General features: G+C 38.3%; 1 protein-coding gene across 1 annotated transcript in view; it reads right to left on the reverse strand.

Annotated features, from left to right (window-relative positions):
- Positions 1–2,226: 2,226 nt before the first annotated feature.
- The window catches only part of PDZD8 (PDZ domain containing 8), a 38,364-nt gene continuing 13,408 nt past the window's right edge, over positions 2,227–27,182 (reverse strand). The window contains exons 2-5 of the mRNA XM_081007589.1: positions 24,158–24,280; positions 22,480–22,582; positions 9,328–9,490; positions 2,227–6,597 (exon numbers count right to left, since the gene is read on the reverse strand). Coding sequence (XP_080863715.1) covers positions 4,307–6,597; positions 9,328–9,490; positions 22,480–22,582; positions 24,158–24,280 — 2,680 coding nt within the window. The 3' untranslated portion in view covers positions 2,227–4,306. The remainder of the gene's footprint in view (positions 6,598–9,327; positions 9,491–22,479; positions 22,583–24,157; positions 24,281–27,182) is intronic.

Genomic DNA, 27,182 nt, shown 5'->3' on the forward strand with positions numbered 1-27,182 from the left:
TGATGTTGTTTTGCTACAAGTGATGTACAGATTAGTAGAATGACTCCAACATTGTCTTCTAGGAAGAAAATAGGCTTATGATTTCATCATGCTGTTGCACTCTTGCTGTAACAGCTCTTGATATGATCATACGAGAGCTTAGGGGAAGCTGTTTCAAACCACACTTGTTCCTGCATGCTGTTTCCATATCCTTAAGTCAGCACCATTCCTGTAGCACAAGACAGTATAGTGACTGATAACAAGAGAGTACTCTGTTGTGTGTATTTTGCAAAGGGTGCTTCTATAGCTGTAGTTGCAACTTCTGCTGCAAAGTCACTTAAGAGTACAGGATTTGGTCATATACAAATTCAGACTGCTTGACTTAACTTCCAGATAAATGTTTGTGCTTTAAACAGATTTTCACTTGCAAAAACAGAACATCTGTCTCTGTTCCCCCTGTGGAACAGATGGGGGCACAGGGAGAGAAGATGAAGAAGCCCTATTTATTGCAGGAGCAGAATGCTGCTCAGAGTTTTGGATATAAGCCTGTTTTATTTTGTTATATAGTCCAGGGGTGGCCAACTCCCAAGAGACTGCGATCTACTCAGAGTTTAAAACTGGCAGTTCAGGTTGAGCTTTTAGGGAAGAGGAAAGCCCCATTTTTTAGGGGTTCAGGTCAAAGTTGTTGAGCTTCTTTGGGGGGGGGGGAGCCAGTGATCTACCAGAGACGTCCAGTGATCTTCCCGTTGGACATGCCTGTACACTATCAAAATACTTCTGAATGGTTCAAATTATAAATCAAATATCCTGTGATAACTATTCAAACATGTTTTTAAGTTTTTTCTAATGGAAACAGTACTAATGCGAATAATACATGGTTTCAGTAGAACCTTGAATAATATAATATACCTCACCCATCAGACTGGATTGCCCTAGCCACTGTGGAAGTGAGATCTATGTCATAATGTGTGTATCTGAAGAAGTGTGCATGCACACAAAAGCTCATACCAATAACAAACTTAGTTGGTCTCTAAGGTGCTACTGGAGGGAATTTTATTTTGTTTCGACCACGTCAGACCAACACAGCTACCTGTAACTAGAACTATGTCATAATGGTTGCATTTGTTTCAAAACTTATCTGAAAATGCTGTAGTCTGCATATTGTTTTTCTATCAGACTAAACTTCAGAAACATCCCTTCAAGTGGCGTCAGTATAACTTGGGTCAGAGGAGATGGTTAACTTTATTATTTTAAAATGAAAATTAATACTAAATCTGAAGTACTTTATGACTGAAGCTTTAATTTCATGGTAAAATGAATTTCAAAATGTTTTTTATATACCCACAAGCATTAGACAATATGCCATAGCTGTTTCACAAAGAGCATAATTGTGGAAATTCTCTTCTGAACACATTGCACTGCAATTTTGTACCTGTAGGCCCACATCCATATGAAGATTTGTCAGTTTTTGCATGTGAAAAAGACATTGGTCCTGTCACTTTGATGCATGTTTCTGGAAGGAGGAAAAAGGCTCTGTAGTGTGCAGCTACAAAGGGATGTGCTCTTGGACTCAGGTTAAACCCACACAAAATGAAATATAGGCCCTAAAGCAACTTTCTAAGGTTGCATTGCCAGTTTCAGGATATGTGAGACTGAAACATTCCCCCCGCAAAAAATCAAAATACTGTGAAGTTTAGGTCTGCAATGCTAAAGTGCATTTAAGGAATTTATACTAATTTGATGTAGTAGATTTTTATCTATGCAGCTTTGCAACGGAATGGATCCTGATAGGCAGCCTACAATACTTTCAATCCCCTGCAATTGTTGAGGCCCCCCAAATGCAGGAGAAATTTAGCATGCTACCTAGAATGTATCATTGAATCCTCTGTGCGGATGTGAAAGATGTTCCTTAGCTAACAAGTCAATGGAAAGGAACAGTGAAAGCCGTCTATACCACTAGCCCATCAAGCTCAGTAGTGTCTACAGCGAGTAGAAGTGACTCTCAAGGGCTTTAGGCAGGTGCCTTTCCAACTCTATCTGGAGACGTCAGGGAGTAAAGATGGGGCCATCTGCAGACAAAGCATGTTCTCTATCACTGAGTTGTTTTCCAGGGCATCACTGAAAGGATTCACTTGAAGATAAAAACTTTGGATGTCAATCCTCTACAACATGGATAAGATAATATTTGCAGATAAGTACTGAAAATATCCTATACATATAACAGCTTGCAACAGAGAAACTGAGAACTTATTTTAAAAAATTTATTAAAGCTTGTTTTCATGATAAAATCATGTCTGACAATCATCTTGGGCAGACTTTCTATAAATATGTGCAAGTGTCAAGTAGTTACATACCACTACATCAAGATATCCTTGCTTTCAGTGGCATTTTTTATTTTCAGCTATGTACAGTAAAGCACAGAAGCAAAGAATATAATAGGAATGTATTAATACAGCTTGCCTCTCAAGATCAGTGTTTGTTATAATTATGTTTTCCCTTGCTACCATACAATTATTTTGCCACCATTCTCACGCAACATTTAGAATATTGCACTACATTTAATTTATTATACAATCATCATAGCAGAGTATTGATACCAAACTTTTCATGCCCGTTTCATTAACTGATAAACTATAAGGTATTATTTTGAAAAAACCTAATGCCTATATTATTTTTGCAGCTGTTTTCTCAAATGAGCAAGTGTTTCAAGGCAGTACCTGGACTCAAGCGAAAAACTAATGGAGAATTATTCCAAACCACCTCAGTTGGTAAGCAACCCAGAAAATAAATTGAGAGATAAAATTCATTAAACACAATGTTGAACTCTTTTGGAGGGGTTTATTTTTTGGAAGTATCTAGTATAAGTTATGAAGCAAATTTTTTAAAAGAGCAGAACTGTACCCTTTTTTACTAGTATGGATTGTATTCTAATTTAATATTCGGCTCAGTTATGTTTTTTAAAAAGCAAAAGGTTATTCTTAAGGCCAAAAAGATGTGAAGAGGTTGTTATCACTCCTATACAAACTGAAAAGCAGATTCAACATAATAGGATATCTGATTGCTTGTCTGTCAAAATAAGAGGCTTTAGGTGTGCTAGCTTTGCCAGTTTCTACAGGTGTTTGTATATATAGCACAGGGCCTAAAATAATGATATGGAAAACAAAGCCTTATGACACATAAATGTCAACCCCCCCAAATATATTTCTTAGCAGACCAGCTGGGGCTTTTAAAAAAGAAATTTAAAAAAGGTCCCCAATTTCTGTTGGGCCCAGGAACCAGTAAGGAAACTCACATGCTATATTAAAAAGCTGGGTATCTAACTAGCATTTTTCTGTTCACGATGGCATTACAACCAGTGGAAGTAAATTATTTTAGCATTTCATTTACCCTTTAAACATTAACACACAAAAGTCATACATTTTGTGGAAAAATCAATGCTTAGGTAAACAGAAAAAGCTACAACTCAACTTAAAAATAGGTCTTTATGCATTATAATATTACAGTGATATGTTCTATAAGGCTTCCACCTATTTTTACATTAACATATCTTTTGCTGGTACATTTCCAAGAAATTGCTATACAATATTGGTACAGCTTATGATCAGGCGAAATTGAATGTTTGTGGTCTTTAAGGAAGGAGAGAGGGGGAGATGAGCACCTATTTGAGCTTTGAACTAGACATGTTTTAGAATTCTCTCCCAGCTTACAATTCTGCTAAACCCATAAAGGAAAAAGGTATTCAAGTGTCGATTAAGCTTCAAAAATCTGTGACTGAAAAAAATTATGGAAAGTAAGCATCATGATATGTAGTAACACCTTTACTAAATAACTGAAAATAAAGCCTGTGTTGGCTATGATGCATGATTGGCAAAAAAACAAAACACCCCTGCTCTGAAATAAATCAAAGAGCCAAATAATGAGACACAATCAAAATCTTCAGAAACTGGTCCCCATGGCTGTAAATTTCAGCATGCAGTTAAAAATCAAAACATTAAACTTAATAATGGAACGGAACAAAAAATAAAACAACTGTATTAGCATGAAACTTTAGAAAAAGTTCAAATAAATTAATCTTCCAGTATAAACTTCCAAAATGTTCTTTAAACACAAATTGGACCAGCTATGTCAACAAAAAACAAGAAAGGGGAACTGTACTTGTAAAGAAAACTCTAACTATACTCTTACAGAGACTTAAAAAAACACCTGTGGAAAAGCAGCTTGTATACATTTTACCAGTGTTTAATTACATTTTAATGTATCTGGTGTGGTTTTGATTAAGTGCAAAGTATTTTCCCAGTTTATCATTCTCAAGGCCAAATGTGCAACATCAATCTACTAAGTCATCAGATCTTTCAAGCTCTCCTTCTTTTAGTAGTTGTTCGAGTACTGGCTCCATTACTAGAGCACTTTCAACTTCATTATCCATTTCTTCGTCTTCATATTTATCCTCTTTTCTGGATTCCAGGTCTAAAGCTTCTATATCTTCAATGCCTGCTCTGTAGTGAATCATAAGGAGTGTTAGGGCTTGCAGTCGTTCACCTGATTTAGCCAATGCAGTAGACAATAGCATTTTTTTCCTTGTATCTGTTGTTTCTTTCTTTTCTCTTATTAAAGAATTGTTATTTTCCAGTTCCTGGTCTATTTCATACTGTAGCTTTTCCAACATAACCTCTAATTTTAAGATTCTTTCTTCTGTAGGCAAACCTCTATAAAGGTCTCGACCAATTTCTTTAACAGCAATGTAGACACTATCATCTAATCCACCTTCTTTTCTTGCTAACTTTATCCCTGTACTTGCTTGCTTGGAAGGGCTACTTGGACCACCAGTTTCTGTGTCACTACCTTCATTATCGGAACCATGTGGCGTGTGCTTTGGCGAAGGTTCTACTACATCAGCCCCTGGCTCACTAACACGAACTTTAGGAACTTGACGAAGATTTAACAACCGGGAGCTAGTGTTGATGATATGTCTTGTTAAACCTGTTGTTCTGTTTGCAGTTTTCAATTCTGTATCGGCACGAGATGCTGGTACGCTTAGAGAATCAGGGCTATCAAATTTAAAAGTGCGAAGGTCTCGTTCAAGCCGTCTTGTGGCTCCTAAACAAAATGGGCTTTCCGTTAGACATTTTTCTTGACATTTTTTGTGACAAACGTATGCACAAACAACACACTGTGATGCTGCTTTAGTCCAAACTTTTTTTTTGCAGTAATCACACCAAGTTGGATTCTGAAACTGGGTGTCCTGAAAATTATGCTTGTTTTCAGTGTAGATAATCTGTCCCAAATAAGGATCCTCTTTGGGAAGAATGGGAGCAGACTCATCTTCTGAAATATTTTCTTTTTCTTTTTCCAGGAGAAAACTGGAGTCTTCTGGTTCACCCTCTTTTAAATATTTAAAATGTATAGTAATATCACCGTAACAAAAATTTTCATTGAAACCTTTGTGAGAAATCAAATTACGCAATGCAGTTCTAGTTACTGAAGCTTTAGGTGCAGGAGGATTTAATCTAAATTGTCTAATGAATTCCATGGAGGATGTAGCTATACAATCTAAAGCTATTTCTTCAAGTTTTATGCTTTCATATCCTAAACAGAGAAGCCCACCTAATTTGAAAGGATCCCTACACCAAACAGCAACATTTAGGTACTTGTGCTCTTTTTCTACTTCAAATATGTAGGAAGAGGTCTTTGTCCTTGTCCATTTACCTAATCGTTTGCGATAAGGAATTTCTGGTGTTTCCCATGAATTATGGTTTTCTGTAGCTGATCTAGAACTTTGTGAAGATTCTGAAGGTTCTTTTACCGTTTCTAATTTGTTTGTAACTGCTTTGTTTGTAACTGCTTTGGGACTCTGTAATGATTCTGAAGCGTCCTTTATTAATTCTAGTTTGTTTGCAGCTGGTTTGTTTGTAACTGCTTTAACATTCAGTGTGGAATCGGAAGGCTCCTTAACTGCTTCTGGTTTATTTACAACTAATTTGGATCCTGTAGGTTCTTCTTCTATGTCAGTATTTTTTGTTAGCTTTACTGAATTTTTATCTCCATTACTTGCAGGAAGTGGCTGCTTCTCTGGTTTCTCAGCAGATAAGTCACCAGTTTCTAGTGTATTTTGAACTTCATTTGGAAGTGGTGTGATTTTAAACTGTGGCCTGGGTGGGACAGGAGGTTTACTTGTCTGTTTGTTTGTTTGGTGGGTTGCATCTATATTTTCAGAACTTTTTTGTACCACTTGTTTGGCTGCCTCTCTGAAAAGTGCCTTTCCAGTTGCCTGAGGACTTCCAAAATGTCCCTTGCGGCTTGGTAGCGGTGATACAGTTCCAGGTGGTTTTGCTGTAGATGACACTGTGGTATGCTTGGGACTGGTTGAAGAATCATCTCCGGGTTCATATGACTTTAATTCATTTGCCAAATCCTCAAATTGTAAATCTAGTTCTTTGTTTTCTAGATCTGCTGATGTCTCCTCATCTGGAAACACTGAGTTTACAAATGGTGCAAGACTATCTTGCGGTACTGAATTCTGTTGGTTATAGCCAACAGGCCTCTCATAATGTACGATGACTCTGTCACCAGCCTGTCTGATGAGCTTTAGCACTTGTATTGTTGATGTAATTTTCACTCCTGTCAAAAAAGAGAAAAAAAATCCAAGAATCAACAGTAATGAAAAAAATATATATAGCTGACTTTATAAAACATTCATGCCCTGTTTCAATGAGGACAGTGGTCATACCAAACACCAGATTCTGCTGACTGGGAACTGTGTGCACAGAAAGGGCCCGACACATGGAGATCTTGGCAGCACTTTGACCGGAATATCTTGTTTCCATGATGAACAAGACAATCAGATTTGACAGCATACATGTGAAATGGAACTCTGGCCCCTCCTAGTGGTAGGGTGGTAGGCACCTGAATTCAGTTCCTTATTGATCCTAAAGGGGATTGGTACCATCAAACATGGCAGTGTGAAACACTTTGTTCAGTAGCTAACCATGTCAACCATTCCTGATTCAAAGAAGAAGACACAAGATATTAACACAAACCGGAGCCATGGAGAATATTTTCATTATTGTCACTCCAACTGATGATGAAGAAATAAATATGAACTTACAGAAGTAAGTTGCTAATATACCAGAATACCACATATAGAAAAATGTTCAGGAATCTGTTTCGTGAACTCCGAATTACTGGATATTGTTGCACAAGAACCCAAAATACTTCCTCAATTTCAGAATGGTTGGTGCCTAATCATGTGATATGGGCCAAATTATTTATATATTTTTCAGGTCTCTAGGTAATAATTTATCAATAATTATTGTTGCATCAGCCCATAGTGCCTGCAAAAACCATGATCCATGTTTAGGTACAGCTGGAATCTACGCACAGGCAATAGCCAGGGAAGTGAAACTGCGAAGCAACAGCTGCTGGGGAAAAAACCACCCTGTAGTTCTGCCAGGTAAGAAACATTGTGATACTATCTAGAAGATTTTAACAAAAGGTGGTTTCAGATGAACCCCATTCACATTTAAAATATCCAAGAGGGTGATGTGCTATACCTCTAATGTACCTTCCAACCTTCTAGAATGGTGCTGGGGTAAAAGCTGCCTTCCCCACCCCCCTGACACATGAGTGAAGTCTAGGTTCAAGGTCACCCTTTGCCAAATGCAAATTTGAATCTGCATTATCCACACATACTCTAGCAGCTGCATCACACTGGTACACTACATACGAGGAACAGTGTCAGTGCCTTTTGGTTTTGATTTGCAGGCACTGGGGTAGGTAAATTTATCTTTCCAACACAGCAATTCCACGGGTCCATCAAGGGGGGGTGGGGACTGAAATTAGTGGACCCTCAGATTCCAAAGTTCTATTGGGTGTGAAGTGGCAGGGCAGAAGGAAGGAAGGGAGCAGCGCCCCCCCCTGTCTTTCCTTCTGGTTCCTCCACCTTTTTTATGATCCCTCCCCTACTGTTTTTGAATGGTGGGGGGCAGGCGAGAAATGTCATGTCCAGGACTGGCATAGTTTGTTCCATACTTCAGTTGTGAGCTGGAGAATGGGAGGGCTTCCTCTGGCACATTTTCCTTGCCCCCCTTATGTCTCTACTGACCAGGGGTGCCAACTTGAATAAAATATTGGGAGGGCCCAGGTAAGCTCCACCCCACTTAATCAATCACATGACGCAGTGCACGCACACCATTTGAATGGCAAAACCCCCTCGGCCCCTCTAGGAGCTGGCTCCTATACTACTGACATCTGCAATGCAAGGGTGCTATAGTTTCATAATGGTTAGGAGACAGCTCACAAGATCAATCTCACTCACCCAAGAGTGGGCCTCTCTCTTTTTCTCTACCCGGGAAAGAGATTCTCTAAATATCCTCTAGGATCCCATCTCAGGGATCATAGGATTGAAGTGTAAATAAACTTTAAAAAAAATGTATTCATGAAAAAGAAAAACACAATTGCACGTAAACAAAGAAATGTCTAATGAGTGGAGACAACATGCCTGAATAGGAACAATTTAAATGTGTTTATATTGATCTTCAGATGCTTTCAGTGCAATTATGGAAGTCAGGTGTTAAGGAAGCTTTAAATCTACAGTAATGCATTACAGCAAGTAACAGCAAGAGGCACAAAAACACAGTTTTGGATTAGAACAAACTGTAGGTGTAACCTAGAACCACAGAACTGAAAAAAGATTTTACTGTGTCTGTTTTTCCAAGGGTAGGTAAAACTAACAGCTTAGGGCTGACAGGATTGGAACCTCATACACAGGCAGGCTTGGAACTGGGAAGAGGTTTTACGATGTCAAAACAAAACAAAAACCTGAGGGAAAGAAAGCCAAGAAGAGTTTGGATTTGATATCCTGCTTTATCACTACCCTAAGGAGTCTCAAAGCGGCTAACAATCTCCTTTTCCCTTCCTCCCCCACAACAAACACTCTGTGGGGTGAGTGAGGTTGAGAGAGAGAGAAGAGTGACTAGCCCAAGGTCACCCAGCAGCTGCATGTGGGACGCGAACCCGGTTCACCAGATTACGAGTCCACCGCTCTTAACCACAACAGCACACTGGCTCTAGGAGGGTGAAGCAGCAGGACAAAGTATGGATTGAAATGAGCCCAAAGAAAATGTAGAGAGAGAGTAGGGCTTGAGGAAAAGGACAGTTACAACTGGAAAAGAAAGCAAGAAGAGCTTATAAATAAACCTCAGGTCACTTAAGTACAGGACAGGAGTGAACAACAACAACAATATGCTATGTGTGGAAGAAGGGACTAGTATAGTATTAGGGAAGCTGGTCCAGAGAGGATAGCTAAAGATGGATCTGACACAGTTTTATCCAAGTTGTTTTACTACTTACCTCCAATAGCTATAAGCCTATCCCCTCTCTGAAGATCAGCAGCTGCTGCAGCTGAGTTTGGTGTGATAGTTTCAATGACAACATGCCCTGTTTCACCTTCCTTAACTTGTATTTGGCGCAGAGTGAGTCCAACACTTGGTGAATTTCCTTTTATTAGTTCTGCCTGGGAAGAAATAAATTGTAAAATGAAATGACATTTAATCTGGTATCTAATAAAGATTTAATGCATAAGGTTGCTATGTTTTCTCTAGACAAATCTGTCTTACAAAATGTGGTATGTTTAAAACAGGACTGATCAATAATGAACAATGTCATTTTCTATCCATGTTTGCAAAAATGAATGTTTTTTATCAAATAAAGTTGAATATAAGCATGTTACGTGAACTATAGCATACTCCAACTCAGCAGAACACTATGTGATCCATGACTTTAATCAAGCCAGTTAACAGAAAAAGAAAACCAAATTAAGATCAGCTCTACAGATATCATATGCTGTATTCAAAACCATGTGGCAAACAATTTGCTTCTTCCAGTACAAGTAGTGCTCAGGGTCTCAAGCAGAAGTTAATCTGAAATGCTGCAAATCAACATATTTTGCATTCAAAAATCTTATTTTACTAAAGATGAAGTGATTTGAAATCACAGAGCATTTATTGCTGTAAGGGATAAACTAAGCTCAAACTATTTCCCATTTCCTTTTTTCAAAAAACATCATATGGGCATCAGGGAAATACATCTGTCTCCCTTCTCAGAGGAACAGTAAGTTTTTTCCAGGTACAGTCTGAAGCAAACAAAAAGCCTGCAAAACCAGGGACAGAAAAACTTATACATTTATGGTGGACACTGACAGGTGGGAACACCCAGGTTAACTCATTTAAGAGAAATCACTTAGAAGTGTACCTGCACATTTTGCTTCATAACTACTTTTCTAGGGCTACTTTTTAAAAATATATAAAAGCTCAGTGTCTGGGCATGCCAATGAAGGCATTTGTGGGTATGATGGCACCTGGCAGCCCCCAACAGACACCTAAAACTGATTTATTAACAATATGAAACACATACCAATAAAATTGCAACAGCAGCTGCAAAATGAGGCTCTCTCAACAGAAGTTATAGAAGTCATAGAGCTGGAAGGGACCCCAAGAAATCATCTAGTCCAACAGCCTGCAATGAGGAATCCTGCCCACAGCTGTCATTGGGTGGACCTGAACAACTAACCTTCTGGTTAAAAGCTAGATGCACTGACCCGTTCAGCCACCTGGCACCACCACCCCTCCCCAAAGGCTTGGGCAAAAAGGTACATATTTTTTCCTGCTGACGAAACAAAAAAACATGCTGGAGTGTGACACACCTCAGAGGGGAGTTCATTCAACAGGTGTGGAGCCCCCACAAGGAAAAACCTTTCATGGGCCCCTACACCATGGACCTCATTAAGTGCAGTTATTACCCAGATTCCTCTAAGCAAGGGTTACAACTCCTTACTGTGGTCGTGTGGCTGCAATGGTGGCTTTTGCAGAGATCTTGGGAGAGTTCTGTGAGATCTTGCTGGAAGCTGCCATTGCATGACCCTAGTAAGCAGAGCTTTGGCAGGGGTGGAAGGGTGGGGGACACCTCAGGCAACACAAGAGAACAGGCCGTCCCTGGCATATGTTTTGCATGCAGAGGGGTCAATCCCTGCCATCTAGTAAAGGAAAGCAATTAGTGGAGCTAGAAAAGTTAAACTGCCTGAGAAGTTGGAGAGCCACTGACAGTTTGAGTACTACAGGGCTAGATGGACCAACGTCTGACAACTTCATATGTACAAATGCTCATATTTTCCCAACTTAGAAAACATTCTCTACTGTTAGAATATATGATTTATATAAAAGGGGGCTTTTCTGGGCATACTTGTAATAGCTTATGTTTACCTTCGAATTGCAAAGCAGTAATTTTTCAGAACACTCAGAAATAACCAGTTTCTGTGACATGCAAGACGCAATCTCTTTAGCGATTAGCATGAATTGCCCAGGTATTCCAAGCAATGGCAATTATGGAAGCAGCAGATACAAACAACTACAACAGGGTAACCAGCATTTAGGAGGACAATGTCTGCACCATGTAAAAAGGAAGCCATTGGTTTTACATGCAATTCTGTTCCTCTTCTAAAGAAAGCAATTTAGAAAAAGATGCTAGTGTAACTCATGCTGAATGGTTATTACTCATTGACTTTTAGTTCTTGCTAAATGCAGTTGTGATGTTCTCTCAGTCCTGAAAAAATTGATTTTTCATATTTCAATTCTGACAGCCACTGATAGAAAAGATTCCTCTAATATAGCACTTGAGCATGGATCAGTTATTGCAAAATGTTGTACAATCTCACATTAACTGACTCATAAAGTCAATTTTCAAATACTGCAAGAAGAGCTGGTGGGGGGAGAGAATCAAGAGGGTTTGGGGGCCAGAAATGAGTCCCAATCTCTCCACGCCATTAGCACTGCCTTTAGAAATCGCAGTTGACTTGGCAGAATAGCTGTGATTAAAATGTCTATTCTTCCAAATTTTTCATATTTTTTTCCAGGTTTTGCCCATCCATATTTCCTCCTCTTTTCTTAAAAAAATGGCAATGACAGCTAATTCTATTTCTATGAATAGAAATTCTAATTCTATTCATCTAGTGGGAAAATATAGAATAAATTATAAAACATTATTTAGGCATAGATCTAAGGGAGGTCTCAGAATGCCCAATCTAGGACTCTATTATGCAGCATTTCAAATTAAATCTCTGATCCCCTTGATTAGGGGACAATATGTCATTCCATTGGTGCAGACCAAGGCCCCTCCCTCTTCATCATCAGTAAGGGCATTTCATTTCCAAAAACTGTCCCAGGCTGAGTAGAGCAAGATTCAAAACTATTTCGCTTTTCAGTGCATAGCTCTAGCACAAGGTGCAAGCTAGCTCTTCTGTAAGCAGAATATAGTTAACATAAAAAGAACATCTTAGGATAGCACCCCTTGTCTATGGTTTCCTAAGTACCAATAGTCTCTTCTGCTTTTCCATTTCTTTTTCCTGAGCTATAAAATGTTTCTACCTCTTTGTGTTTATTTCCCCCCAAGGACTATTGTTCAACATTACACTGTGCTGTATTTTTCACTTTTCAACAGCAGCTGACTAAACCAAATTTCAGTGTATCTCAGGGAAGCAGAATGACCCCAACAGTGCCATGTGCTGTGTGTCAGGAGTGCTTTCATGTGCTTCCTTGTAACTGCTTTTGTTTGAAAAACCATCTAGGATTTTTTTACCCCAATATTATAATTCTTAAGCTGAAACTAAGATAATAACATAGGTAATTTGGGGGGAGGGGGATGTTTTACTATCCCAAGTGAAATTCTAATATGCATCTGGTAAGTAAAATGTTCCAAAACAAAAGCAATGTGTTTTCTATCAGAAGAAGGGCACTTATCTGCTTCCTTGGGTTGATTTTTGTTTTAAAAACTGCATGGTACATTTGTTACTCCAATATACCTACAGTGGCTGAGACAGAAAAAGCACCTCAGTGGCAGAAATCAATAGATTTCACAGGTTTTTGTTGTTGTTGACAGAAATAAAACTTAAAGGTTGAAATTTGGGAGTACCCTGGGTAGGTGACAACTGTGCAGATGATGATATATCAAGAGGGACTACTTAGGTGTAAAGAAAAGTATCAGTGGGGTAAATTTTAACCACAATTGGAGGGAAGAAGGTTTTTAAATAAACTAATTGTTTGACTGGCAATTTTATACTATAATTATCATTTTATTTAAATTTTATTGTGAACTGCTTTGAGCACAATGTATTTGTGAAACATATCAGTATTATTTGCACAGTATATCATGACTATTATTCCTCTGCATGTAGTAATTTGACATTTCATCTCTATATATGCAGCTGAAAACTGTCTGTGCTTTTAATACTTTTTTAAAAATGATCTTTTCTGTGAGCCTTTCAAAGAGTAGAATATTCAGGAAATTCTGCAAGGACTGAAGTCCTAGAGACAGAAAGAATGCTACATTTTTGCCCTTTTTGTTCCTATTTGCAAACGAAGGGATCTATGTTACCTTATCATTTTAAGATCACGCAGTTCTGTCAATTACCATAATACATCAATAAGGCAGTTTTATTTCCTACTGAGGAAATTTGTTAGCTTTCAAATGTCAGCAGAAAATCATGAAGAGTAAACCTCTGTTTTCATCACTGAACTCTGGTGGCTCATATCCTTTGACCTATATACTTTAATATCCTCTAAACACGAGTGTGGTAAAATAATTAAAAGTGAAAAGATTCTACAGTATGATGGCATTTAAATGATTTGATAGCTTGGAAAAGTAAAGATGGAATTATGTTTCTATGTCATTAAATCAACCAATATTGTTTTGAGTTTTATTGTACAAAAATAAGTTTAATTTATGGATTGTTTAAATGCCACTTTCCCTTCAAGGGTGATTAAATGCTTTAGCACAGAAGTAAAAATAAGGAGACAGCAATGTAAAGAAAACAAACATTTTTGGACAGTCATATGCCCTAACACCTACCACTTGACAGGGGCAGAGAACAGACCCAACACTGGCCTGATTTGCACAATAACAGTAAACAATGGTTTAATAAAGCACAAGTTGTCCCACAGAAGTTCAAACAAACCATGGCTTGTTTCTCCAAAGTTTGATATGTTTCTCTTTTGCCCTGTGCCTTTCTGGTTTGGTAAGCACCTGATATGGGGTGGCTGAACAAACCATGGCTAAGGAGGTGTGGCAGGTTTGCAGGTTAACACAGTCATAGTTAAACTAAGGTTCACAAGTCAACAATAAGCTTCTGATCATGTTTTTTGACATAAAAAAATCTCAGTAGTGTACACGGTTCACCCATAATAAATAATTTCTTAACATATGTGAACCAGACCACATCAGTGTACTTCAAAAACCCTTTGATAGGAAGAAATATGACTGGAAATGTCACTCTCAGTATTATTAGTTTGTAACACAATTGGCCAGATTCAACTAAATAGCTGTGCTAGCAGAAGCCAACACAAGAAGTCCAGCTGGTACAACAAGGCTTTCTCTTGACTCCTTCCCCTTTGTGCCCCATCAGCTATAGGGGGTCAGGAGAGTCCCCAGAACAGCATGTGGCGGGAGGACAGGAGAGATCATTCTGTCATGTAAGTCATGCGAAGGTGATAGCTATGCCAGCACAATAATTCTTGTGCTGGCATAACTGACTCTTCTTAGTGCTACTTTGAATTCCACCATGGTATTTTTTTTTATTGCTTTCGGTAGGTTATCTCTTGTGCCTTTCCCCTCTTCCTCCCCATAATTCATATTTGGGCTTAAGGCTTTATTAAATTTTGAACATTCTCTCCTAAAAGATCATACACTCCCTTTGCCAGGTATATGGAAGATGGCCAATGTAAAGCCAAGTTTTAAATACACCCAGAGAAGATCCAGAAAACTCAGATCTGTCAACCTAGTTTCTGTCTCAGAAATGCAAACTGGAAGAAAGCGCCTATTAACAATTAAACATTCAGAAAGCATCAGTTTAGCATGTTTAAAAGGGAAGTCATTCCTCAGTAGCTTTCTGGAGTATCACCAAATATGAAGATAAGGACAACCTGGTGAAATGAATTCCAAACCTTTTAGAAAGGAATCCCCTATCAAAGGCTTCTAAAAAATATGGTTATCATGCAGTAAGAAGGAAGGTCCTTTTATATAGACTGGCAACGAGCTAGAAGGAAATAAGCAAAAGTAGGAGTAAATGGCCGTATTTTTTTTATATATATAAAGGAAGATTAAAAGAGTAGGCTCTCCTCCGAGAACTGAGATCATTACTATCATAGAACATCTTTCTAGTAACAATGAGAGGAAGTGCTCGGTAAGGCAATATATTTGTTGCTTGATACTGAGCTTGTTCCAGTAACTTGCAAAAATATGTTTTTGGGCAGAAGAGGCTGGTTTGCACATAACGTTAAACCATAGTTTAGAACTATGTACATGATCTAGAATAAGCTTGAGCAAAGTCTTGGCCTCATGTACTCTCTCCCCCCTCCCCCCAACTCACCCTGTACAGCTGGGAATAGAACTGGCATGTTTACATTCAATTTCCATGAATCCTGGCTTCTTATTAAACAAAAATCAGGGGCAATGGTTTAAGGTTAAATTAAACAAGTCAGCTTCACAATCCATGGCTTGAAGTTGGCTTGTTCTGAAACTTAAAGCGTTTGTTTTATGCCATAACTGACAAGCCAGTATTTGTAGAAATTTGAAGTCTACATGCCAGAAGTCCTTCTCTTGGTCATATGGGAGGAGGTGAGGTAGCATATTAATCCGAGGCTTCACTCTGCTCATTCTAGTTTGTTCATGTAGTCATAAAACATGTTTAATGTGTCCAAAGAGAAACAACAACACCTATGACATCAGCACTTGGCTTCAGAAGGAACGGATTCTAAACAAGGCTGCAGGAGCTATGAACCAGAACACCAAGAATGACAATTGGCCCTTGAACCATTTCATCTTTGCCTCTTTTAGATATGTACTTGCAGGGCCAAGGACAGATGACTGTTTTGCAACCTTTCAATGGACTACCTGAATGAAGTGTGCAGACCATATTTTGAGAAACTCTGGTTTGAACACAAGCCAGGACTCCCAAGTAAATCACACACATACACAGACACAATGTTAACTAGTTTACGCTGGAACCTTGTAACCAGGCAGCAACATTTCTGTATAATATATCACATATGCTTTAGAAAGTCATTTGAAACTAAGCACATTACCTGGAAACCATCATGTTTAGTTGGGTCAAGAAAACAAACATTGTTATCACTCTTACAAACAGGCCATATTGTTTACACAAATAATTAGCTTTCATGCTGAGTCCACCTTTATAGCTGAAATCACTTGTCACTGTAAATCAATTTCAAATGAGAAACATGGCTGTCTGCAAGTAATATTGAAAACTCTGCCTTGTGTCCAATATTTATATAAGCAATAGAACAGATTACCATGTGAATACAAAATGGATTGTCAGCACAGTGCATCTGTGAAAAATAAATACTCCTCTTTGTTTCTTTTAGGATTTGTAGCTGCTTAAAGAAAATAAACCAAGTTAAGTTTATACCCTAGGATAACATATTCCTTTACAAAACATGTGTTACAGTGCACTGAACCATCATTAACACCTAAGCCATCCAAACAATAATTAATTAATTAATTAATAATAGTAAACCTGCTGTTTCAAGAACAGAGTTAAGAAAGGGGAAATTGTAACATAAAAAAGGACTGGGAACACCTTGACTTTTCCTCATCCAAAGTAGCCAAGTTCAGCTAAAAAAACCACACCTTGGTGCATTCACAGTATGTACAAAATTATGTCCTTTATTTATTGGAAGGATCTTGGAGCGAAAGGACAAATATCATATGACTGCAGACATTATTATAATAATATGCACATCAGGGTAATGTTTGCAACTGTTGCCAGGAAAGAGAAGATAGAGGAAAGCTATTTCAACAGAATATAACAACTTTAAATCAAGGCAGTTACTAAATAAGCCAAATAGTTAATGCTCAACATGAGAAAGCAGACAGCTTTCCATTTTACATGCAATATGGATTACAGAAAGTTATGCAAGTCTCAAAATTATCCCCCATTGTATTTTCAAATGCTAAGTTTTACAAGACTTGGTATTTTCATAAAAAGTGACATTTTCAAAAATGGAAGGTTTTTTATTTGTTTTTTTGCCTTAATCTCAGTTCTTTCCTTTGACAGGATTAAAGACTGAAATGGCAGACTTCAGTAAGCTCACTAAAATACTATTACTGAGAGACATTTGACTGAGTCTATTTACACTATTATTTCACAACTACTTCAAGTTTACCAAGTAGTTGAAAAAATGGCATTTTATTAGAGTATGTATCATGCCACATCTACTGCAATTTCCTGCAACGGGGAAAAAAAAACTAAAGGAGGACCCAATAAGGTTACATATTTTGATATGTTTATTACATTGGGTGTCATGAAAATCCAGCTCAAGCCAACAACAGAGTTCCTTGTAGTCATCTACCAGTGAAGTAGCAGCATAATGGACCCCAGTTGTCTTCTCTAGCCATTAATGCTAATAACCCTCTAGGAATGCCATCAATTTTGGTACCCTCCATTGTTGGCCATTTACTGGATGACATTAATTCAACCATATGATTAAGTTGGCTTGTTTTATAATAGCTACTTAAATTCAGAATGCCTCATCTGCCAACCAATAGGTAGAGATATAGTAAGACTGTTTTCTTTAACCCAGTTGGCACATAATGCTAAACTATGTTTCAGCATTATGAGAGAAAGCAGTATGAGGAGCTTGTGCACTCCTTCCTCCTCCTCCTCTAAAGTGACCAACTGAAGATCAGAAGCATCTACTTCTGTTTAAGATTAGCTACAGTTTGGCTTTGTTGAAACCTTAAAACGTGACTAACCTTAACTATGTTTAGCATAAGCAAGTCAGCTGCATAGCCCAGGGTTTAAAGATGGCTTGTTTCTACTAACCATAGTTAAGGCCAGTGCTTTTTTTCAGGGGGGATGCAAGGGTATGCAGTACTGGCACCTCTCTTTTTTGGTTAAAAAGTGTGGCACTTACTCTAACAACTTCATGGTGAGCACTGGCACCTATTTTTATGGGGGGGGGGGAAACAGCGGTTAAGGCTAAGCATGACCAATTGCATTTAGTCTAAAATGGAAGCAAAACCATCTCTTCAGAGCAGTGCGAGAAAGGAGAGCAGATAGCAGGCAAACCCAAGGTTTACTATGGTTCATTCTGTTAATGCTAAAACATGGTTTGGTATTCAATGAAAATGCAGTCTTTGTTAATCGGAAGACTCAACAATTTGTTTGTTTGGAAAAAAGACTAACACTAGTTTAATTTTCCAGGTTTCAGTTTTAACAAATAGTTTGTTCAATGTCACTTAATGGAGAACATCTAAAGTCTAAAGGAAAGTCCTGCCTTACTTCATAGCCAACTACTGATTAAAATCAATCTAGTAATGGAAAATGGAAAATTTCCAACTACAACAACTACTGTATATTCCACAGCCAACAACATATGAAAAGGGTTGTAGCTTGGTAATAGGTTATGTGCATTGCATGGGAAAGGTCCAAGGCTCAGTTCCTGTCATCTCTAGGTAGGGTTAGGCAAGACTCTGGTCTGAAACCCTGTAGCTGCTGCCCATCAGTGTAAATACCAAGCTGGATAACTTGGTGTAAGGCAGCTTCATAAGTTCACCTACCGTATTAATCTCAACTTTGAACTGGATAAATAAATCCAGAAATCCCATACGTACTGACCTCTCATATACAATATTTTATCTGAAGTATTTAACTTTTGCAGAGTTACATAATAGTATTGATTCTACATGCAGTTTCACTATTACCATGCCCACACTATCTCAACAGCATCCATGCGCAACCACAACTATTTCCCATTAATACGTTTGTACATTTGGGTTCTCCATGTAATGGTTTATTTGCAATGTTAGCATATTAGGGGCAATGTGGAAAATTGCAGCCCATGCACCATATAAATTTGCTTGAAACAGATCCATCTTCCATTGTAAGTGACATTTGAAGTAATGTACTAGACAGGTTTAATAACCTAGAATCTTTGTTCAAAATCAATTATACACCAATATGTAAAGGGACATGATTTGATTAAAGCCTCACTATTTTTAGTTATTGTGCATCAAGCTGTCTAATTTATCCTCATTGCTTACATAACAAAAGTATGAAAGCAAGACCTAAGGTGGGTATTTTGCAAGTGGAAATAATTATAGAGGGCAATTTATAGTAAGAAAAAACTGTTTTGTCAACTGCCCATGAACAAATTTAGCTCTTTCTTTAAACTTGCAAAACAAGAAATTGTTTGAAAATATCCAGACTTATGACATTTTAGGTCCCTATACTGTGATTTAGTTTCTAGGTCACAAAGGACCATTATTCACATGCTAATCCATTACAATTCATTTATTTCAGTGGGATCAATTTCTACATAAGCATTTATAGGTGTACATTTCAAAAAATAGTAGTGGTATGGGGAAATCAGAATGTTCCTCATTACAATGGAGGTTGTAATGATTGAACCAAGGATCTTTGATTTACAAAGCATGTGCTCTGCCATGGAGCTATGCCGCCCATCCTCGCCATTCAAATATTACTTTTGAATGGAAGGGCTGTGGCTTCATCTGATCCTGTGGATAGTCTGTGTAAGATATCCTACCTCTCTCTACAGCATTGTCACTGGCTTTGCCACCACAGATAAGGCTCCTTTCTCGTGTTGCCACCCTCGCAGCACACAAAGAAGGGGCCTCAGATGATGATCACTGGGTCTTGGTCAGTTCATATGGGGAGAGGCGGTCCTTCAGGTATTGCAATCCTGAGCCATTTAAGGCTTTATAGGTGAAAACCAGCACTTTCACCGGGACACAAAACTAATTGTCGAGCCAGGATCAGTGTAATATGCTCAAACTGTCTTGCCCCAGTGAGCAACCTGGCCACCAAACTGCACCACCTGAAATTTCCAAACCATCTTCAGAGGCAGCCCCACCTATGATGCGTTCCAGTAATGTAAACTAGAGGTTACCATAGCATAGACAACAGAAATTAGGCTATATCTGCCCAGACAGGAGCACAGCTGGGCCACCAGGCGAAGCTGTTGGAAGGCGCTCCATGCCACTAAGGCCACCTGAGCCTCAAGTGACAGCAAAGGATCCAGGCGTACCCCCAAGCTACATACCAACTCCTTCAAAGGGAGTGTAACCCCATCAAGAGCAGGCAATTTCCCATCCATCCGGTCCAGGGAACCACCCACTAACAATGCCTCTGTCATATCTGGATTGAACTTCAGTTTCTTGGCTCTCATCCAGTCCATTACCAAGGAAAGACATCAGTCTAGCAAATCCACTGCCACATCCACAAAAGCAAAGGAAAAGTAGAGCTGTGTGTCATCAGCATATTGCTGACAACATACTTTCCATGCACCACCTTCTGGACACGACCATCCAAGTAGGACCAGAGCCACTGCAAAGCGGTGCCACCCCTAACTCAGAGAGCTGCTCCAGGAGGATACCATGCCCAAATGTTATCAAAAGCCACTGAGAGGTCAAAGAGAAGTAACAAGGACACATTTCCTCTGTCTCTCTCCTGACTGATGTCACCACACATAAAATATTTCCTTAAACAGTACTCATCTAGCTTGAAGTCTCTCTTCCTTGCAAACTTAATCTTGTCCCCTGCCAACTATTGTTCTGCTCGTAAAGGAGAATCTGAGTATTTTCACTAGCAGCTTGAGTAAGTTTTAAACAGGGTGAATAAAAATCAAAGTTTTTTTAAAAAAATAATAATTTAAAAATAAGTTTTTAAAAAAATTTAAATTGGATTTTTAAAATAAAATGCTTTTGGAGAAAAAATCTTTCTAAAGATAGTTTTCTATTTAAGTTACATTATAGCCCAAAGGCTATTCATCAGGAAATGAGGATTTGTTTCAAGTTTTTCATGTGTGCTAAAACTCAGTCTAAGGTTTTTTTTTAATTGTTTAACCACATCGGTTAACAAACATAGATACATATGCTATAATGTTATTGTTTTAGTTAAATAAATTGTTTAAATTGTTATTAAGGAAATGATTATTTTTCTCCTTCCAATAAAGTACAGCAGAAAAGTTGTCCAAATATAAACAATAATTTCATAATTATCTATGTATTTCTGATAGGTATAACCACATCAGTAATTTTTTGATGTAACTGTAAAAACTACGCTGAACATTTATTATTCCAAAAATGAAACCTTCCTCTGGTTGTAAATATTAAGAGGATGCCAGCAGGGTTGAACCTTTCTGTAAAAAATGATTTAAATCAAGCCTTGCTGACCAGTGATTTAAATCGTTATTTAAATCGATTCGATTTAAATCAAATCCACCCTGGTTTTAAACATTTTTTCAATTTGAGTAATTGGTTTCTGGTATCACCATAATGTCAAGAATAAACATCTTGTAGGTTAAAACACAACACACACATCATAATCAGTTTTTAACTTCTTTTAAAACACAGTTCTCTCTTTCCTGCTGGTCTAATTCCTACTCTGCTGTCTAGTTATATGTGTAGTAATACTGCCATCTGGTGTTGAAATGTATGTAACTACTATGTATGTTAAGGGAAGAAACACATATTTACAAAGTACGCAATTGGGTTGTGGGCAGGTGGTATTTATTTGCAAAAGAAATCCTGCAGAAACCTCCAGATGTATTTAGATTGCTTCCCCTTACTGGCCCTCTGTGCAAAAAGGAGCTGATACACAGAATAGGGAGACCAATGCGACTCCCGCACTTTCACCAAGTGTTGCTTATTTCCCTTGGACCTCTGCCCACTACTAAAGATTGGGATTCAAGTACAATTGTACCTTGGAAGTCCAACAGCTTAGTTCCCGAATGTTTTGGCTCCTCAATGCCGCAAACCCAGAAGTGACTGTTCCGGTTTGCGAACTACTTTTGGAAGCTGAATGTCCGATAGGGCTAACGCTGTTTCCGATTGGCTGCAGGAGCTTTTAGAAGCCAATCAGAAGCCGCATTTTGGTTTTCAAACATTTTGGAAGTCGAACAGACTTCCGGAATGGATTCCATTTGACTTCCAAGGTATGACTGTAATTTGAAGGCCAGGGGCCCAGGGAGGAAAACAACAACTGTATATATGTACAGGAAGAGCGCACAAGGGCCAGTCCTTATGTCCATTAGCTGGCCCAAGAATTGACAGGGGAGATTTCCATTGGGATCTACAGAAATCTCTCTCAAAGAATGTGGGGAGCGGCGTAGGTGAGTGTGTGAGAAATAGATCCTGCCCTTAATATTTTGATACACTGTATTCATAGTAATATTCCAGTGCTATTTATTTAAACAAAATTTTTGATGTAATTGGGTAAAAGGTTACATAGCTACTTCATGTGCATATTCTTAAAGGTGGAGGGGTTTCCTATTGGTTTTATCTCATGAACTTCTTAGAGACAAGAAGTGAGTACTTTGTATTCAATTGTGCTTGCTTGTCAAGTTATTAAGTGAAATGAGGAGAAATATGAGCCATCACATAAAAATAATATAAAATAGCATATATATAATTTACCGTCTTGATAAAAGATCTTTCTTTTTCTTCCCAAACTTTTTCACCCAATTCAAATGTGCAATGAATAGATACTTCTCTCTCATAGGATCCAAAAATAAGTAATCTGCAACACAAGAATATCAGTAGCATTAACATAAACATATATTTTAAGCCATCATTCATTGTTTGTAATTGGTTTAACATTTGCCCATATTAAGGAACTGCTTAAAATATTAAATAACTTGAATGTATAGCTAAGCCCACATGATTCTACTTGACAAATGTAGCACAAGTAACATCAGAAGTTTTATAAAGCACTTGCCCCCTCTAGTGGGAAAGGAGGATACATGAACTTGTTCAGATGCAGTTTCTCAATTTCTCAAAAACTTAACATGCACACTGAAGTAGGCAGAAAGTTGAATCTTGCACTATTACTACATATGTAACAGTGATAAAGAATGAAGAAAATTGATCATATTTTAATTGATCAATTTTGTATTAACAGCCTAGTACTCAAGACATGCATGCTTCCGTATTCTGGCATGCACACCTAACACCATCACAGAAGTGGTGTGATAGGAAGAAAAAATAATGATCATATTTAAAAGCCAGACCAGGATCTACCAGATCCCAAGTAAGTCTAACTACCATATCACAACAGCATCATGCACAGTCTGCAGCCTAGAGCTGGCAAAAGGATCAGGCCCAATAGTCCTTCTCAATCCCATTGCCATGAGCTGCTGGGCTGTAGCTCTGCAAGGACTCATCAGCAAGGAGGACGGATTTGTCTAGCACACTAAAATATTAAAATACCAGCGGATAAAATGTAATTCATATACTGCTGTCTGCTATTTTGATGTTATACTTTACATTACTCTGTCAAGAGAATTATCTGTATTTCATCTGCTTGACAGCTCCTATCATCAGTTCTGTTTTTAGAATCTTTCAACAATTAAAACCTTGCAGATATCAGAGGCAGGGAGCTATTAGTATTATAAACTTGATGTTCTAAGTGCAACTGTCAACAAGTACTCTGAATATTTGTTCTGTTATAGAACCCACTAAACAAAGCTGTGCTCATAACAAAAAGCTAATCATCCCCGGCCTCCAAATCAACCAGCCTTAGATTTCAGTAGACCAGATCAGTAATTGCAATTGTCATGAGTTTTAAGGGTTGACAATACATTTTAAATTTGAATTGCTATCTAAAGATCTGCTTGACAGAGTTACTCATTTTTGCTCAAGAAGTGCTAAGGCAGTACTTCTATACAAATTTACATGGCAGTAAACCACACTGAACACAGCAAGCACTTGATTGCACCATTAATACTTAAGCATGAAGCAGTGTTACAGTTACAGTCTATTCCTACTCCATTTAGAACACCAACAAAATGAAAAAAGGTATTCTTCATTTGAAATACATTTTCGAAGATACAAAAAAAAAAAAGAAGATACAAAAAGAAGAAGAAGAAAATGTGCTAATAGAAGCTGCGAGCAACAGCTCCTAATTGACTTTGTAATTAGCAGAGAAAAGCAAACTAATGTAAAGGAACACATATTTAGGAATTAATTTTAAATAGTGTTGGTTAACAAACTCATTTTATTTTTAAGAGCTACAGTCCCATTCCACAATCCACAAGGGAAATCCAATGGAAGACATTCAGTGAAACCAGACATGCAGAGAGTACCAAGAACATACCTTGAACATTCTATTAAGGAAACTTTCAGTCGTCCTTCAGTTAGTGAAAAATTTTGTATACTGAGATTCCAATCTCTAAATTCTTCAGGTGGCACAACTTGAAATGGAAAAAACGGCTTGAACCTAGTCAAAATATATGTATAAATAGGTTAAAAACTTTCCCCCATAGGTGAAAAAAGCATACAAAATTTACACACTGCAACGAAGAGATGAAAGGTCTGATTGTAAGAACAAAGCAACTGCGTAAGTAACACTATACAATACAGTGGTACCTCGGGTTACATATGCTTCAGGTTACATACGCTTCAGATTACAGAAATAGTACCTCGGGTTAAGAACTTTTCTTCAGGATGAGAACAGAAATCGTGCTCCGGCGGCGCAGCAGCAGCAGCAGGCCCCATTAGCTAAAGTGTTGCTTCAGGTTAAGAACAGTTTCAGGTTAAGAATGGACCTCCGGAACAAATTAAGTACTTAACCCAAGGTACCACTGTATGTCGAATTGAAAATTAACATGATTTTGTCAGATTTGTTTAAGAAATATATGAAACAGTTATCAATTGGAAACTTGATTTAAAACAGCCTTTTTTCTTGCCAATTTAAGTCACTGATTAAAATTAATCTACCCAGCCCCTACCCTCTTCCCAAACTTTCCCCCCATAGGTCACTTGAAAATTGCTGAGTGTCTTGTTGGACCATTTGATGTTTATTCTGTCTGTTGTAGAAATTGTAATGTGCTGTGCTAGGTGCTGTATCATTTTTAATTGTATTTTTATTACTTTTTAATTTCTTATACAGTGGTACCTCAGGTTACAGACGCTTCAGGTTACTGACGCTTCAGGTTACAGACTCTGCTAACCCACAAATAGTACCTCGGGTTAAGAAATTTGCTTCAGGATGAGAACGGAAATCGTGCTCCGGCGGCGTGGCAGCAGCAGGAGGCCCCATTAGCTAAAGTGGTGCTTCAGGTTAAGAACAGTTTCAGGTTAAGAATGGACCTCCAGAATGAATTAAGTTCTTAACCCGAGGTACCACTGTATTGTATTTTATTGAATTACAATTTGAATACATAGAAGTTCAAAGAACTCAAATATTAAGTGTTCTTCACAGACACACTGTGGACCACTGTTTGCCAATCCCTGCAATAAAGTATTTGCCTGACATGCGGATTGGAACTGAATGGCCATGTCCCTATCGCCAGATGTTGAGGCTGGTTTTTGTTGCAACAGCAAAAGCCACTTTTTACCCTACTGAAACTAAAGTCAGCCAGCCTATTCATGTTATAAATTAATGATTTGCAAATATCTGTTTCTTCCATCAATATATTTTGGGATTCCTAAAATCTCCGTTGGGCCTGGAAGTTCCAGAGGCTCAGACAAAGTTTCCAAGTTATCCACAGAAGTTCAGTTTTTACTGAGTAACAAGTTGCATATGGCTTGCCTCCTCAAGACACCTTATTCTTTATACTCTATGGTTTGAAGTTGGCTTGTTTCAGTAATCTATCTTTAAGACTAACCACAGTTTAGTTTGGTTCAGACCCACTCTAGTCATGATTCGGCACTAAAATTGCCCTGGTTGATGACTTATTATGAGAGAGACAGAGAGTGTGCAACCTCATTTATCTCTCAAAAGCTTTTTGATACCACTGACCCTAAGTGTCCTTTTGGAGGTTGAGGATTGGAGGCACTGTGATATGCTGGGTGTTTTTCCAGCAGGGCTGTCTCCAGACAATAAACATTGGGGGACTTCTTCTAGGTGCCTTGACAGTTAAGCAGAAGAGTCCTGCAGGGTTTTATTCTGTTCCCACTGCTGTTTAATGAAACCATGGTGAGAGCTATTGAGGAAGTATGGAGCATAGCATCACCAATATACTGATGAAACGTGACTCTATTTTTCCATAAGTCAGATGGTATAGGTGTGTGTGGCTTCAATGGCTAAGAGTGTCTATCAGCATTTATGGCTAGTTTGCCAGCTATGGTCATTCCTAGACCAGGATAGCCTAGCAGCCCATGCCCTAGTAACCTTCTAATTAGATTACTCTAACATGTTCTACAAGAGACTGCCCTTGAATACTTGAAAGCTGCAGGTAGTGTAAAATAGAGCTGCAAGGATTCTAAGTGGTGTTGCACTTATTGCCAAATGTTACTGGGATCAATTCAGGGTGTTTGTTAGCTTATAAGCAGGCTTGTGCAGAAGTAGAAGCAGCCGGGTACACTTGCCCTGGGCCTCAGAGGGACTAGGGACTGGCTGCTTTTTTGAGTTTATAAATTTGTTCTAACAAAATTCATGCCCTGGGCCTCAGACGTCTGCCTATAAGTCCTAAAGAACTTGGAACCCAAATACTTGAAGGAGTGCTTCTGCCTATATCAGCCTGCCTGAGCCATTGGATCTCATTGAAAGCTTAGCTCAGCAGTGATTCTAGAGAGGGCTTTCTCTGTAGTGCACACATTTATTGAACTGCCCCCTCCGAAAGGTGCATAATGTACCTTCACTACTGTAATTCTGGTGCCATCCAGACAGCGTTTTGCCAGACCTTCACAGAATACTGAACAAAACAGAATCTCTGGATGAGATCAGCCACAAGAAAAGCAATCAGTTTACTGCAGCTATACATCTCATTTTAATTGTGTAGCTGTATTAATTATTTGGAAGACTGATATAGAATTTGTTTTATTGCTGTTTTAATGTGCAATTGTAAACTGCCCTAGGATTCTGTCACCTAATGGGCAGTATGAAATTGGGTTTTTTAAATATAACAACAACAACAACAACAACAACAACAACAACTTGTGGTTAGTTAAAAATGAAAGTGAAAGCTTCTATTCTCTTTAGAACTGAACAGGCAGTTGAGCAAGGAGTACACAAGCTGAGTTTCACCTGGGCTTGTTCAAGTAATGATAAATCCAGTTTTTAACCATAGCTTATTGTTACAACCAGATGCAGCCAAGTAAATGCCAAGATAAAATTACTATAGACTTCTATCCTTCTAAGCGGAGTTCACACTAATTTGCTCACCTTTGCATACATA

The sequence above is a fragment of the Podarcis pityusensis genome, assembly GCF_964106645.2.
Source record: "Podarcis pityusensis genome assembly, chromosome: 5".
NCBI classification, from domain to species: domain Eukaryota; kingdom Metazoa; phylum Chordata; class Lepidosauria; order Squamata; family Lacertidae; genus Podarcis; species Podarcis pityusensis.